The sequence below is a fragment of the Vipera ursinii genome, assembly GCF_947247035.1.
Source record: "Vipera ursinii genome assembly, chromosome: 2".
NCBI classification, from domain to species: domain Eukaryota; kingdom Metazoa; phylum Chordata; class Lepidosauria; order Squamata; family Viperidae; genus Vipera; species Vipera ursinii.
In genome coordinates this window covers 128742369-128759865 of record NC_139513.1, presented here as the reverse complement: position 1 = coordinate 128759865, position 17497 = coordinate 128742369, and the positions used below count along the sequence as shown (strand labels likewise).

The 17497-nt window shown below is 41.3% G+C and overlaps 2 protein-coding genes across 2 annotated transcripts in view; both read right to left on the bottom strand.

Annotated features, from left to right (window-relative positions):
• Positions 1-17497, bottom strand: part of GPRC5C (G protein-coupled receptor class C group 5 member C) — a 420745-nt gene that overhangs the window by 356212 nt on the left and 47036 nt on the right. The window lies entirely within an intron of this gene.
• On the bottom strand, positions 1601-7286 carry BTBD17 (BTB domain containing 17; the record flags this gene model as incomplete). The annotated part of the gene is made up of 3 exons (XM_083351395.1): positions 1601-2681; positions 3854-4130; positions 7193-7286. The coding sequence occupies 3 exons, from the start codon at positions 7284-7286 to the stop codon at positions 1601-1603; spliced, it is 1452 nt and encodes a 483-aa protein (XP_083207521.1).

Sequence of the window (17497 nt, the reverse complement as noted above, 5' to 3'; positions counted from 1 at the left end):
TAGTCAATTTGCATACTGAATGTATATCAGGAGAGGCTGGATTGAAGAAGGTGAGCATGATTTTATAATTCAGGTACAGTGCTGGTGGCGAAAGAATGATTAAATATAAAAAACACCAAACAAATGACAACAAACACAACAACCAGCAATGAAGACATTGAAAGAGTGGATGACTTCTGCCTTTTAGGACTGACTGTCAACTGCAAAAGTGCAGTCAAGAAATAAGCCACCGACTCACACTTGGTAAGGATAGTAGTGAAAGCCTTGGAAGAGATATTCTGATATCTCTGTACATATAATATATCTACAAAGATTGGTTTGTTTTTCATTTATCATGTTAAAAAAGGGCCCCACAGGCATCGTCTAGCCATGTTGTCTTGTACTCTAATTAGGAGAATATTACAGAGAAGGAACAGTGAGGGTGAGAAGACTAGCTTGCCACATTTGCCATTTTTAAATGTTGATTTAAGAGTTGGCATCTTAAATCTTTTAAACTAGGAGTACGTAATGTGCCCAGTAAATTTTTTGCCGTAGTTGCTTATGATCATTTGGAATATGTGATGTTAGGAGATGGGGATCTCTAATCTGCATTAGAGATTTTTTTTTTATGGAAGTAGGTATGATAGACATTTCTGATTTGCACAGGGCTGAAAAGATACTTGTCCGGCTATTAATTCACATATATACAATCACACGGGGTGTAAAAAATAATGGTTTTTATGGCCTGTTTTTCAACCAGTTTTGTAATATTTTAGTTATCCTTCCTTTCCCGCATAAGACTTACTATTCCAATCTCAACTCGGTTCTGTTTAAAAAGCTATGGACAATAGCAGTGGTCAAAGGACAAACAATGGATTTTTAAAAAAAAGGTTTTGCAGAACTTTATATGGTTTCAAAAATCTGCACAATCTCCATGTCTAAGGAGACAATAGACCAAGTAACAATAACACTTCCAATAAAAAACTAGCAGACATCCATACTGCAGAAGCATGTTCAAGATTCAAAGAACTACATCCTAATTTACACATAACAAAATTATCTCCGTGGAAATTCCCTGCAGTTGGCATCTAAAGTACTAACTAGAGGAAGATCTAAAGGTAGATAGAAGAATAACCAGACATCGATTTCAATCTAATTCCAAAGGGGTTTTTCAGTCAGGGTATCTGTAATTATCTCCAGGGAACAAAACTTCATGGGGAAACAAGGAGAGCATAAGGCAGCTTCTAATTAGGCAAGGAAGACAACGTCTTGCTATGGGTATCTTTGATAATTACCTATTCCAAAGCACCATGAGAATCTCCAGTTCTACCTGAGTGTCTTCAAACTGAAGGGAGATGAAACCTTAAGCAATGGACAGACAGATGAGAGAACTCTCCCACTCTGACTAATTGCCTCTAGAAAAGAAACTCCTCGGATTCAAAGGAAGCATATTTTATACAATGAATCCTCAGAGCTTCTCCAACAGGGCCAGTATGACTTAAAGATGCAAAGCCTGCATCAGACACTTTAATACTCTACTGAATGGTAGAGACCATGCTATCCTTCAGTGCAACCAATGGTTCTCTCACCACGATGTTTCCAGCTGTCTCTCCCCCACCTTCTATTTTTTGATCTTGATGAGTGAGTGGTAGACGGGTTTGACAATGATATGCAAATGCAAAGAGTTGTCGATCAGGTATTCGGAGGTACGTTTCTGTAAGTCGGCATACATCAGGAAATCGGCAACTTCATCTGTGCTCTGGTGGAAGTTATAGGTGTGTTTGACAAAGAGTTTGCCCTGCTGCCTGACACCCACCAGAATGGTCTTCTGGAAACTGACACCTGCAAAATCTGAGCTGGTTGTGGCTGGAGTGATAACCAGACGGGGGCGTCCATCCTCAATTCTGATAGGCTGGATGGCCCCAGAGACTGAGTCGGAATAGACAGGACGCAGGCTCACCGGGAGCCAACGGGGAGAGAAGAGGACGTTCCATGTAACTCTCTTGGTAGAATCATGGTTGCTGGGGCCCAGCTGAGTCTGGAAACTGGTACTACGGTCATCTCGAGCAGGGTTATTAATGACCCACTGGGACCCCCAAGAGATGGAGAGGTAGTTACGGGGCAGGAACATACTGCAATTGACATCAAAGTATTTGGCAAAATGGATTGGGGAAGCTGAATGGAACTGGAAAGCTTGGAAGAGCAGATCTTGCACGGTGCTGTAGTGCTTCACCATCACCACAGACTGTTTTTGCAGGTGGAAAAGATGGCTAGGGGAGATCATAGGATAACGCAGGGATCTCAGGATCTTCTCCACTACAGGGTCCTCAGGGTCATATGTGGTAATCCACTTCTCTACACCTGTGTACAACTCCAATTCACTCTGGAGGACCAGGTCAGATCTTTCAAGCAACAATAGCAGCAAATCTAGGCTTACAGAGGCCCATTCAGGACTGCTCATGACAGCAGAGAAGTTCCAGGCCAGAAACTGGAGACAGCTCTCCTGCAGAGCCTCATCACCAATCCCCACTGCATAATGGTACCATCCCACCACATGGCCTTGGCTGGATTCGCTAGCCAAGTGGCCCCTCATATACTCAGCTATCCCTCGCTGCAAACTGGACACGTGGTATTTACTGGCTAGACGATGAAGTGGGATGGCTTCATGGAGGAATACGGAGATCTCACCACAATACAGATACCTAGAGAAAAAAAGGCAATGAGAATCTGTTTTTTCATGCCAAATTAAATAATCATCATGCTTAAATTTTACAATAAAACTTCCCTTTTAATGGGAATGAAAGAGGTGGTGAGGTTTATCTCTTTAGCTATCTACACAGTCCCCTGGTGGATTCAGCACCGCAAGTAGTAATACAAGTAGTATGCGTTTCTTATAAGTATCAAATCTGGATATGTGTCAACCGCTGGGCTTTTTTTTAAAAAAAAATCATCCAGCCATCCCCACGTGATCGATATTGCACTGCTTGCTCTGCTTAAGCGAGCCGGAGGACTTTTACTGTGATGGCTAAAGAGCCATCTCTTCTATCTCACTTCCCTCCTCCCAACAGAGCTGCAATCCCAAACTTAAAGAAGATAATTGCTTCCCTACCCCACCTCCCCAAATCTTCTCTTGCTATTATTCTAAGCCCTACTAATCTAAAGTTGTGCTGCTAGGTCTGATGCCAGTTGGTCACAGAAATGGGAAAGATGACCTTTGGGTACAGCAGAAGAACCCCAATTTTCCTGCTGCCCGAAAGAGAACATTACTGAAAAATGGTGACAAATGACCTGTAAGAGAAAAAGCTTGCAGCAGTCTCAAGCAGGTAACAAGAGGACAGGTCCGTGTCTAGGCCTACATCAATACAACGCCCTATAAAGGGTTTAAACAGCAAGTGGAAGGTGGGAAACCCTGGAAGAGCCAAGAGGAGTGTAGGTTGTTGCACAATAGCCGCCAGGAGGATGAATTGAACTATGGCAGGGTGTCAAACTGGTGGCCCATAGGCCGGATGCGTCACACGCAGGCCACGCCCACCTCGGCTCCGCAAAGGCAAAAAATATTGCAATGTGTCACGATACGTCACGTGACGTGATCGAGTTTGACACCCGTGTACGATGGTTAGTGAGCCATGCAGAAAAGCCCTTCATATCTTAGCAAGTAGTGTCCTCAAACCTGTTTATTGCTGACAATGTTTTATTCAAGGTCATGTCAGCAAGGTCAGTAGGCACAAGGGAGGGAAATCTGAGAGGCAAACTCTGCCTTCAGAAACCTAGCACCCGTCCTTGTATGGAGTCAATAAAACAGTTCACACACTACTTTCTAATCCATGAAATTTCCCTCCCTCTCTGCATGGAGAGCAGGCAAGCGCCCGTTTACCTGATGAACTTTTCAAAAAGGGCCACATTGTCCGGTGGTTCGTGCAAGTCAAGCACGGTCTGGTTCTGCAACAGAGTCTCAAAGATCTCGCTATGTAAGCTAAGCATCAGCTGGTGGGTGTGGAAGACTTTGACTTCATCGGAGCCAGCTGCGTGGACCCTCAGGGTGGTGTCGCTGGAATTCCCGTTGAGCAGAAGCTCTTGAAGCCGCTTCAGCTGTAAGGGTGAATGGTTGATGGTAGCCACTGTGGGATCCCCAACGGTGTCTGCCTTCTGGACTGCAGTCGACGGGACCAAATAGCACGAATGGGCCGTGAGATTATTCAGCCAGAAAAACAGGGGGGGAAATGCAGTGCAACTGGCATGTGTTGTTATTAACATTTGGTACAAGCCAGGAGGAGTTTGCCAAGAGAGTGTGTGATAGAATACCTTTGCAACCAGACTTTATTATAAGTATAAATAATGATAAGGGTCAAAGCAATGTCTTGTCATAAAGCTTTTAATAACCACTTTGCTTGTATAAAAGGAGTGATGTTTTGTTGGGTATTAGATTCAGTGATTTCTGAATCACAAGGAACCCAAAGATTTGGTCAACATCTTTTTGCTGGAGTTTATTAAAAGCAGATAAACTGATATTATGCACATTCTCCTGAAGGTTGTGGTTTTCCTAAGGAAACAGTCATTAGTCTTTGGAGAAAGCAACCTATCCTTGATTTGATGTAAAGTGTAAATGTGTATGCATGCATACTATATGTGTGTTTCTGATAAATAATCACTGATGCAGGGAGTGAGACAGATATAAAGAATAAATGTGGACTAGGCTAAAAGGCAAGAAACCACGAATTCAAGTGCCACCTTAGTCATAAAAGCCAGCTAGGTGATCTTGGGCTAGTCCCTCTCTCTCAACCCAACCCACCGCACAGGGTTGTTATGAGAAAAATAGGAGAAGGAAGAAGGATTAGATGTGTTTGCCACCTTGAAATATTCATAAGAATAATAAAGGCAGGAAATAAATAAATAATTAAATGATATCTGGACTTGCAAGGCAATCTCATAGCACATTATCCATTTATATTATACGACAGAAATAATTTCTGGTGCTCACTCTTTGAAATCCTCTTCATTTGGTGCACACAACAACACTATGTTTAAAGATGCTCAAGAATGACTCCAACCACCCAAGAGACGTGCTTAATTCGTTGACTTTTAGAAAATGAGCATTAATTCTTATTTACCTAGATTTATGCAGCTTCTATCCCTGGCCTTTGAGAAGCTGCAGTAATCATTTCTAGATCTGTATAAGTAAACCCCAGACAACCAGCACATTACAGGTTTGACTGTGCCTCACCATGTCTAGCTTATTGCAATTTGGGATGGCCTTTTATAATTACACTCTGTAGCCCCAGATGGTCTCGAGCCCAGGAGGAGAGCAATTACTCCTGCTATTCCTTGAGGGTGTCAGAGCATTCGCCTTATGACTCTTAGGAGTTGGATCTGAGCTTCTGGCTCCCTAGCCATCATTAACTCAATGAAATCACTGCTGTCCAATGAATTAAATGCTTGCACTGAGCCAAGATGTGTTTCAGGGCCACCCTGGGGGAGAAGAAAGCTGAGCCTGTTCACACTCCCCTTCTCTTGGGTTGGTTTTTGTGTCCAGTCCAACTTGGGCAAGAGATAAAAGGGTAACATTCAAAGACAAGTAAAGAAACCCACTTTCTCTCTCTCTCAAGGACAAAGAGGCACAGTGCGGTGGGAAAAGTCTCTCTCTCTCCTTAAGGAGGAATGCACCCAGTGTGGTTATTTCTAGGAAAACATCACTTTTATTGAAGTCACTTCAAAAAATAAAAGCACTGGTGACTCTCTTCGCTCCCCAGTGGAGAAAAGAAACAACCACACAATGTCCTCTTTCAGCCTCACATTGTCCATCTCTCTGCAAGTCTTTTTGTGTGGTTCCACATATCCGTATTCCAGATTTGTTTGATATTTATGTGGGATGCTTCCTGCATTAGGCTGTGGGAAATTGATATGCTTGTTTCGCAGTGAGGCAGAGCATATTAATGAGGCAATTTTCTCATTTTAACCCTGACCTCCAACTCCCCACCCCACCTCTTTGTTCACAATCGAAGAAAGTTCGTGCCTTTGGCTTGCCACAAAGTGCTAATAGCTAACATTTAGAATGTCAAAAAATGAGCTAAAACATAACAACACAATCTGATTCCCAATATCACTGCTCTTTTTGCTGAGATGGTAGCACAGTAAATAGAGTCAAAATACACTCATGAATTTTTATCCCATTCAAACTCCCATCCAGTTGGGCTATAAACTGATTCAGCCCAGATTTTTCCTTTTGACTTTCTTGCACCCTTCAGTGCCAAGTGAGTCTGGTCTAGATTGTTTTTTTTTAAATTTTTTATCTCAGCCAAAGGATTAGCTTCCTCTAGAAACAAACGCAGCTCTGATCAAACTGAATTTGAGATTGGAAATAAAAGATGCAGCCTTTCCAATCAACATGAAATCCAGCAGTGAAAAGGTAGTGGAGGTTATTCGTGTGTTTTGTTATTGTTGAAAGCTCCTTTTCTATTTCAGCCATAATCTAAGTAGCTGTCGTGAAGACAAATGGGATACCAAGGCATTTTCAGTACAGTCCTGTTAAATCAGAATTCAGGACCAAGCGAGTGCCTAGGTGAAAGCTGAAAGGGCCAGAGTTTCAAAGCTGTGAGAATCCTCACTCTGTTCAAGTTAGGTCTGAACCAGTGGTGGGATTCAAATATGAGAACAGCCGGTTCTCTTTGTGGATGGCACTTCCGGAAGTCCATTCTGGGCCTGGGCAACAAAAAAATTAGCTACCGGTTCTGCTGAACTGGTGCAAACTGGCTGAATCCCACCACTGGTCTGAACCCTCTGTTCAAGCCACACACACATTGGTTTGACTTGAGACTATTGCTCTCTCAAGGAGCTTTAATAGTTAGGGAGCAAGACCACAACTTCTTGGGTTGGTGAATAGGAGCCAGGCGCTTTTCTAACCTTGGAGTCAGCAATGTGGAATGCTTTGCTGTGGAACAGAAGAAGCCAAGTCATTCCGTCTTGTTTCCTCATGCTAAAGCCATGCGACAAACAAAGGCTACCGTATTTGATTTTTAAAAAATCTATTATAAATGCATTGCACGTGGCTAACACACTTTGGGAGAGCGTCCCTTAAAAAAGCCTTTGCTGATTCAGATGTTCTGCCATTCCCCATTCTAGCTGTCTCGGGTTTCCACACTCATACTATTCACAATGTGATCCCCCAAGCCCAGCAAGTTCACCTGGAGAATCCCTTCCCAGAAGCCTGTCCTCTTACCTGCTTGGACAGCCAGACACAGGAGTGACAGGGCAGCCAAGAAGCAGGCCCATCGCCGGGGTGCAGCCTGCTGGGTCCCCAATCCTTTAGCCATGGCTTTTTCCTGGAGAACGTCCAGAGAAGGAATAAACCCTCAACTGAACGGGCTAATCTGTCTGACTCTTTATGTAGGACACTGACTCCCCCGGTCCCGCTTGCCATTGATTGGTGGAAAACTAGTAACAGCTGTTACCAAGGAAACCGGTTTAAGATTGTGAATGGATGCCTTTGGGGCATTGTGGGACTCCCAGGCAGTTGGCAAAGTCTCCCTGAGGGAGTAAGACTACCTTGATCCCTCAGCATATTGGAAGCTAAGCAGTTGAATAAAGAGCATCCATCTTTTCACTTTGGCTTTTCTGGTGTCTCAGTTTTAAAAAGTTAGAAAACTTCTTTCTTCCCTTCACTGTGGTCCAAAATTACTGAAGATAGAATAAATGTTACAAAGGAATGAATTCTTTCCCAAGCTTTGATCTTTACATATTTCATAGAGGGGTAAATGGGTCCTTTGTTATCAGCTAACTGAAGGTTGGCATGAATGAAGAGAAGGGTGAGGGGTGACATGATAGCAGTGATCCAATATCTCAGGGGCCGCCACAAAGAAGAGGGAGTCAAGCTATTCTCTAAAGCACCTGAAAGCAGGACAAGAAGCAATGGATGGAAACTAGTCAAGGAGAGAAGCAACCTAGAACTAAGGAGAAACTTCCTGTCAGTTAGAACAATTAACCAGTGGAACAACCTGCCTCCAGAAGCTGTGAATGCTCCAACACTGGAAGTTTAAAGAAGAGACTGGACAGCCATTTGTCCGAAATGGTATAGGGTTTCCTGCCTGAGCAGGGGGTTGGACTAGATGACCTCTAAGGTCCCTTCCAACTTTATTATTATTATTATTAGGGCTTCACAGAACATAGAATTATAGGCTATAAGAGATCCCAGAGGTCTTCTAGTCCAGCCCTCTGCCCCTTGCACCATCCCAGTCAAATGGTTGTCCAATCTGTTTTTAAAAACCTCCAGAGATGGAACATTTACAACTTCAGGAGGCAAGCTATTCCATTGATTAATTGTTCTCACCATCCGAAAATTTCTCCTTCGTTCAGTTTTTCTCTGTTTGCTCAAGTATGGGATATTCTGCTTTTTGACATTTGTTCTACCAAATGAAGCGTGTGTCACCATATCATGGTCTTCATTGAGCAGTCTAATTTTCAAGTGACGTCACATAGCACTCTAGATAAATTTGACATACTAATGGACTAAACAGTGATATGCGTGATATGGTATCGCAGCTGGACAGTATAGCAATAGGGGAAAAGAGTGTGGACTGATTATTGTACCTCCCCTGCCAGGTATATAAGTATACAGTATATGCTTACTATCATATGCTTAAATATGCTTCTAGCAGCAAGCAAGAAAAATCTGCCTTGCACTCTGAAAGTTGCAATTCAGCACCCCAGCAGAGATTTAGAGCTTCCTGCACTATTTCAAATTCATGAGGTTATTGGTCTGTGTAGCAAATATAGACTTCCATGTACTGTAATATATTGACTGAATGCTTGGCTAATAATGTAGAACCAGGTTTATGCGCAGTTCAGAATCTATCAGAATTAGAACAAAAGAAGAGATGAAAGAATAAAAATTGGCAAGCCTATGCATGGAGGTGTATCCTAACTTTTCACTCTCCACGTGAAAACAGACCTCCCAGTTTGGTGATCAAAAGTGTGGGAAGATCCAGCTGATTATATCGGCTCATGCGGAAATGTTACGTGAAAGGAATATGAACCAGCCATAACTGAAATGGTACATCTTTTATCAGCACTGAACGGGGAGAGAAGAACCCATATTCAAATTGCCAGTTGACCAAGGAGTTCATTGAGTAATGAACTGGATATAGAGATAGATAGATAGATAGATAGATAGATAGATAGATAGATAGATAGATAGATAGATAGATAGATAGATAGATAGATAGATTCATGGCACAAAGTTGGGTTGCTTGCTGGACCACCTATTAATTCTGCCCAACTCATAAGATCCAACAGATTGGATATGCTCCAAGTCATTTATGGCAAGGATCCCTAACCCCTGTCCATGGACCAGTACCGGGCCGTGGCATGCCAGCAACTGGTCCACACAAACAAGCAAAACCCCATCCGCGGGATGCAGCCAGTGCACAAAACCACGAAAAAACCTCCGGTCCACGGAAAAACCTCTCTCCAAGGAACCAGTCCCTGGTGCCCAAAAGGTTGGGAACCTCTGATTTATGGGACTCAGAAGTTGTAGCTTCTCTGTCATGGTGCCTGCCCTTTGGAGCTGCCCCAAGATTCAGGTCATCCTGACTCTGCTGGCCTTCCATAAGGTGTTCCCCCCGGTATTGCACCAGGGTGCTAGATGAGCCTGCCTGATACTATAGGAAATTGAATGGTTGAGGGTTGTCCTCAGTTTCTTATCCTTCTGTTGTTTGTATCTTGTTGCTTTATACTTTGGTTTTAACCCTGCACTAGCTAGTCAAAGTTGCAATTTGCAAGTTGAGTGGCTATAAAAATCTATTAGATACATGCATACATACATACCATGGTTTTTGTTATGAGGACAATATAAGGAAAGACCCCCATATGGACTATGTTAAGCTCCCAAGAAAAAAATATTATTAAAATGTGGATCTAGGATAACTCGCCATGGCCAACTTACCATGGGACAATTCACTGTGGGACAATTCAATTATTGATCATTTCATTCAGGTACTTTTATTATTGGTGACCATGTTTTCATCAAAATTATTGTAACTGTTGTATTTCTGGATTGACCTTATTTTATTATTATTGGCCAGGGTTCCATCGAAAGTAATTTAATTTTTGTATTTGCTGAATTATCCCATGGCGAGTTGGCCACGGTGAGTTGGTTGTGGCAAGTTGTCCCATGTAATCTCTTGAACCACTTCAGCTCTTATGTATCAGAGCTATTTCAGTTATGATATCTAGAAACCCACTTTCTAGATTATCTAGAAAACACCATCTGTATAAGAAAAGTCTTACTGTGTATGTGTATGTATGTGTGTAATTATGTCGGTTTTTCTAGTTGGAATTTGTCGTACATTATTTCATGTTTACTGCATACAGATTGCTGTTTGAATTTTGTTCAGAGAGGGAATTCGGCTGCACAGTAAATGATCATATAAATTTATCCTTATTTTTGTAATGTGTATTCTATATGCATATGTTCAATTAATAGTAAAATATTCTAGATGGCTCTTCTTCCAGTGACAATCAATAAAGTGCAATGTAATCAATAAATTAAACTTATCTGAAGAGACATTCTTAAAAGGATACTCTAATATGGCCATTCTGTATAGCACTGAGTAAACAGTTGGGGGGGATGGATTTTTATAAAATCTAAAACAATGTTAGGTGGGGTATGTTGGAGCCCTTAAATACTGTACTGTATATATCAAGTAATTTGCTTGCTGTTTCTTCTTGCAATGTTTGGAACTCACTGGATTTTTTTTAAAAAAAACATCATTATCTGAATTTTCTAATGTCTCAGTGGCCTAACAGTGTCAAAGAGCAAAATGTCTGCGGAGTCTAGTAAATGCAAGCTTCAAATGTTTTGTTGTTTTCCATATCAATCAAGGATCCTGCTTGTCCCAGATTATGAAAATAGCTTGACTTGAGTCGGTGAGAAAGGAGATGGCAGGATGGCCCAAATATGGGCAGGGAGATGGGAATCAAACCATCAGACCAGACATGAAAAGCTTGTATAGCAAGGGTCAGAGAAGAGTTTACACTTCAGTGGCTTGCTTGATTCAACCCAGATGTCTGCATAAATCCAGACAGCTAGTCAATAAATAGGAACAAGCTAATATTTCCCCAGCTGTGACCAAATTGGATGCATCTCAGATGAAAGTCATTGTGTTTGCCAGAGCATGAACCCCAGGATAGCTGTAAACGAGTCAATGCTGAGGCAGAGGAAGAAGAGGCCTCTGTGTGACTTTTGCTGGCAAAAAAAAATGCACATCCACAGCAGGGTGACTTCTCCTGGCCCAGCAAATGGAGTCACATCCTCAGAACCAATCACTTCCTCTTTAGCAGCCTTGCCTGTATAATTGGAACCTACCCCAGCAACTAATCATTCTGTCAAGAGGCCTTAAAATTGTTTCTAGAAATAGCCTGTTATTCTTGTAATGTCCCCTCTTGTTTCACTTTGCAAAAGACTCAATGCTGCCACTAGAAATGTTCCTACATGTATATAGGATCTATGTATCTAGTTTTGCATTCTGAATATTCAAAGAATTGTCATAAGTATGAAGGATTAGAGATAGACCCTTGATGAAGGAATGGGTGATCTGTTAAGGGAGGGAAACAAATAAGTGTCCTGAGAAAGTAGAAAACACGAGAAATTCCAAATTATTCCATCTTGATTTTCTACAGAATAAGAAGGAGCAGAGAGAAGTTCTTGGAGGCTTTAAAGATTGATGTCTGAAGGTAGTCAGTTCAGGAAACAGGTGCCACAAGAATTACAGGAACGCTACTTTATTATTTAAGGTATCATAATAGAGTCTTGAAAGTTTACTAAAGACACCATTTTATGTGCAAATATTTTTCCAAGCAGGAGAGAGTCCAAACAATTGGTATGTTGATCAGTTTAGAATATCAAACCCCTCAGAAATATTTTAATATGCATTACCTAACAGAAATTGAACAAATGGATTGATCTACTTAGTTCCTCATGTTGGATGCTTGAAGTAGCTAAACAGCACAAAATGATAATTACTCTTCAGTGATCTTAAGCTGAAATGGTATGGCAAATACTATATAGATTTTGGTTTATCTGTTAAATTCAGAAAGAGATACACCAATAATTATATTTATAACAAGTAAATATGTTTAAACTCAACAAATGACTAGTTAATTGGACTCCACAGTTAATTAATTTCATTTGTAATAGAACCAATGTCTACATTTGATTAGTGAATTAGTAATAAATTTTATTCTTTTTTTATTTTATCCCATTAACAATCACCCAGCCAATAAAACACCTGTGACTGGAAACCAGTGGTTCGCAATTATATTGTTAAATGTCTAAACATATTCTCGAATTAGAAAATTAATAAATTGAATCCATTATCTCCTTACCCATTGATAATCTCGGGGCTGATTTAAATATTTTCAATTTCCCAAAGCAAAGTTTTCTACTTTGCAGGACGAGACAAATAGATAGCAAAAGATGACATCTGAAGTGCCCCCTCTAATTTATAAAATTCATTTGAGTTAATTTGATTATTTTGTTTAACTTTAGTGTTAATTCCTTTAACATTCTTCCACGGTAGTCTTCTGTGCATACAGATGGCAGGTTGAATGGTAGATGGATAGAACTGATTTCCCTATCAATAGTAATTTTACATCTGAGCTGCAAGACAATAGATTTCATGCTATTTGACTCTGGACAAAGAGCATCTCCTAGTGGCCACATGAATGGATTGAACTTCATTCTAGGGGCTTTCTAGGCACCTTACCATCCAGAGCTATTACGGTACTTCAAATGACAAATATTTTTGGAGACAGAAGGCAAAGGAGAGCTCAGTCCAAGCTTGAGGGCTCTGCTTACCCAGACTGGCTACGGCACATTAAAACCAGTTCCCTATCTCTATCAGAGTAATTGTTGCTTTTGATGTCATCTGCTCAGACCTCTTTTTTTTAATCTCCATATTAAGGATTTAGTAACTAAAACCAAGGAGAGAGACTTATGACAGCAGTTGTCATGGTTCATACTGGGAGAGGAGCGATGAAGGGGCCTTTCTTATGCTGGGCGAGCCTGGACTGATAATGTTTGCAGGGAACCTCACTTGTGTACATTGGGCTACCTGCTGGGAAGACATTAAGTACACTGAGCCATTGAGTTGCCAGATGCCAATCCATCTTATTACACCTTAGTACCACCTTAGTACCTCAGGGAGCACCTGCTGCCGGCATCAACTTCCCTCCGCCCTGTACGCTCCCACAGAGAGGGCCTCCTCAGGGTGCCACCAATCAGAGAATGTCGATTGGTGGCCCCCAGGGGGAGGTCCTTCTCTGTGGGCGCCCCGGAGCTATGGAATCGGTTGCCGGTTGAGTTCCGGATGGCGCCCGACCTTCGCTCCTTCCGTCACGATCTGAAGACACACTTATTCGAACAAGCCGGCCTGGCCTGAAGGGGGATGGGTTGGGTTTTTATGGTCATTTTTAATATCTGTATTTACTGTTTTTAGTTGGGCATATGTTTAATTTTCTTTTAACTTTTGTATTTTTGTATTTTTTATATATCTGTCCTGTTCACCGCCCTGAGTCCTTCGGGAGAAGGGCGGCATATAAATAAAATTATTATTATTATTATTATTATTATTATTATTATTATTATTATTATTATTATTATTATTATTACATTTATAGGGTGGGTATGGCTAAAAATTAAGATGTGATAGCACCTTTTCCATCTAACAATTGTATTAAAAAGCATACGGGCAGTCCTTGACTTACAACAGTTCATTTAGTGACTGTTCAAAGTTACAACGGCACTGAAAAAAGTGACTCATATCCATTTTTCACCCTCATGACTATCGCAGCATCCCCGTGGCCAAGTGATCAACATTCAGATGTTTGGCAACTGACTCGTATTTATAACAGTGGCAGGGTCTTGAAGTCACATGAGTCCCCTTTTGTGACCTTCTGTCAAGCAAAGTCAATGGGGAAACCAGAATCATGTAACAATCAGGTTACTAACTTAACCCTTGCAGTGATTCACTTCACAGTTGTGGAAAGAGGGGTCACAAAATGGGGCAAGACTCACTTAACAAAAGTCTCACTTAGCAACGTAAATGTTAGGTTCAATGTGGTCCTGAATCAAGGACTACCTGTAATCTTTCATTCAATGGGGATGAATCTGATGAAATGAACTACAGCGCACTAAAGCACATACCTTTTAATAAATATTTGGAAAAGGTGCTATTGTACTTGGTTTCTCCTAATTATTATTTTTTTTAGCAATTGTAGACTAACTCAGCTCTTCTTCTACAATCTTGCCTGTGAAAACCAAGGGTACGTCTAAAAAGAGATGAAGAATCTAAGGTAGTTTGCATGTCATGATCAAAGTTATTCCTACAGGCCTTGTCACAACCCATTATTGATTGTGGCCTGCTGAATTGCTGACACTGTTTTATAGGTATATTCGTGTGCATATTTTTAAAAAGTGCACCACTAGAATGCAATCTTTGGGGGAAGGAAGGCAGGAAGGAAAGGAGGGGGGGAGGGAGGGAGGGAGGGAGGGAGGGAAGGAAGGAAGGAAGGAAGGAAAGAAAGAAAGAAAGAAAGAAAGAAAGAAAGAAAGAAAGAAAGAAAGAAAGAAAGAAAGAAAGAAAGAAAGACTGTTTTGAAGGAACCTCCAAGTTTAGAGAAGAACAGGAGAGAAAGATTGGCTCTTGAGAAAGAAACATTTCAAGCTGAAAATATGAAATGCAGCTGGGGGAAAAGGGATCAAAGATCAAAAATAAAGTAGTTCCTTTGCTCTTTCAGATATCAAGTACAGCTGCATTTGTCACCTCACACCTATCTTTACCTGCCACTAAGTGAGTGTGCCATAATCAGGCAAATATGGATTCTTATATTACTAGTGGCAACAGTGCTCAGTGCTGCCTGCCATTTGTAGGTTAATCGCTTAGCAGTCCATCTGCTGATCGGCTCATTTAGCCACTGGTGCGGAAAAACAACAGCTTGATGAGGAAAGGCACACAGCCTACAAGAAGAAAAACAGAGCAATGGAGAGGGAAAAACAAGAGAAAGAAGATCAGCTTTGGACAGATAGACAAAGAAGAGACATAGGAGCCTCCTCTTACTGAGATCAATAAGAAAAAAGGAACTCGGGGACACACCTTGGGTTAGGCAAGCAGTGGCCGTGCTCATATGTTTTCAGACAATGTCACCCATTTGCCCCCACCCACCTCTTTAATCAGTGGTATAGTGCAAACCTGGTGAATAACTAAAATCTGCAGGATTTTTATTAGGTGAATAGTAAAGGAAAATGACTCCTACTAAGAGTTTAATGTGCTTGGCTGTTCTGGCTGTATGGCACCTATGCTAGGTCCCTTTCATGTTGTTCTCTGCGTAGCTGATGAGAAGAGAGAGCCCAGCAGCCAAGGGATGCTTCAAATCGCCAGGTGAGCACATGTTAGATGCAGCCATCTGTAAAACAGAGGAATTAGCCAATAATAACAACAGCATTAGCTGATAATATCATCTGATGACTAAAGAATTGACTCAGGTAACAACACAGCTCTCTGATGAAGTGAAGAGAAAAGGCAGATATAAAATGGCCTTCAGAAGAGGCCAGAAGCTAGGTGGTGCTAAAAATGTTGCTTATGGAGGATCTCAAGTCTCAATCTTGCCACTGTCCTTAGGACCCAGGTGGTTCTGGCCTGCTCACTAAATTCCCAGAGCTCCATTTCTGGATTCTTTAGCAAAGGTGACATCTTCCCGATCTTACTAGATCTACAGTACTTGTAGCAGAACAGATTTTTTTTCTTTAAGATTCATGTCTTTCTTGGAGTACTAGTTCTGATGAGGGGACAACGTTGCTACAACATCTCAGGTTTTTGGCTGCAGAGCTTCATTCAGCTCCATTCTATCAAGCCTTGGGTCTAAATTATATGCTAACTGCATCCTGACTTGTTCCTGTTTTGTTTTCTCCTTCCATATTTTTTAACGTTGCAAATTTAAAACAGATTGCGGATGGAAAGTATATATTTCAAGTAATGGATTCCCCTTCCCATCTGCAGTCAAGCTGACCATATCAGTAATTGGCAAAACCAATCATTTCAGAATTTGCATGGGGAAAAAATGAATATCTCTATCTGATTATGTTCCTTGTGCACCATTTCTCCGTGGTGCATCATCTAGTAACATTCTTTCTTCTCATCTCAGTGAAAAATTCTACTAACCAGGGCAAGGGCCCATCTGCTCCAATATTCAGTATCCCAATAGATTCATTCAGGAAGCTCTCAAATAACTATTGTCAGGGCATTTTTCCTCATAGAACGCTCGGAACGGAGTTCCGGCACCTTTTTTGGATGGAACCTTGTAGGGTAGGCAAGGCAGGTTGTATGACATGTGTGAGTTCCGGCACCTTTTTCTTTTACAAAAAAAGCACTGACTATTGTAGTATTTAAGGGAGGCCATCTGTAATTCCGGAGATAATAATCAGCCACTATGAAGAGTAACCACTGAAGGCCATTAGCAAGAAGATGAATCATGGCGCTCATTGGCCATTCAGTAAGGGTCATTGGCTCAGCGGTTTCCAACTTATCTTTTCCAAATACTTATCTAACATTCCAGCATCTATGGCATTTGTGTCTCCTCATAAACAAGTTCATAGCATTTCTGCTTTGAACCAAAATGATGTAAGAACTTGCTTCTTTGGGAGAAGTTAATATTAGGGAGATGGACTGAGATACCAACACACCTAGATGGAAACTTGCTCTGTCTCTCCACTTCATCTCACAAGGCTTGCAAAGCAGCTAATGTTGTGAAGCAGTTCTTGAACCAGGTGATGGATTTGTAAGTGAAAGGCAGAGGCTATCCAGATGTGTTCTTTAAATCTCCTGCTAATATGCTCTACCTCCTGGCAACATTCACAACACAGTAGAAGGACAAAGATCAAGAAAGAGGCTTGGCAAATTACTTTCTTAACTCCATAAAGAAAAGTGCGTGGGCAAATCATCCAGAGTCTAGCTCAATTCTATCTGTCAGCCTGTCAGTCAGATAAGGTAGACCACATCAGGAAATAAGGCAGGATAACTAGAACTATACTTTATCAAGGCAAGCCAAAGTAGTAGAAGCTTATGAGTGTGATTGTGCTTTTCTTCCCCCGGACACACCAATAGCCCAGTGAGACAAGGAACCACAATGAGTCACTTGCTAACACTGTCTCCTTTTGCAGGGGACATGTTTGTGTGTGCATGGGTGTGTGAGAGATTTTTTTATTGGTTTGGAAGTGGAGAGAAAAGGTTTGCACCAACGACAGCTGGACTTCAATAAGTTCAATGCACACACACACACACTCCCCCCAAAAAATGTACTGCAGAAGTAAATGGTTAAAATATCTCCTTTCCCCCTTCTACTGTCATTACATCATTGCCATATTCCTCAATTGTTATGTCAGAAGAATAATTTGGGGTTCCAACTTGAGCTGGGGCTGCACAAGAATAAATAAATAAATAAATATGAGATCCAGACAGCGGTGAGGAAATAA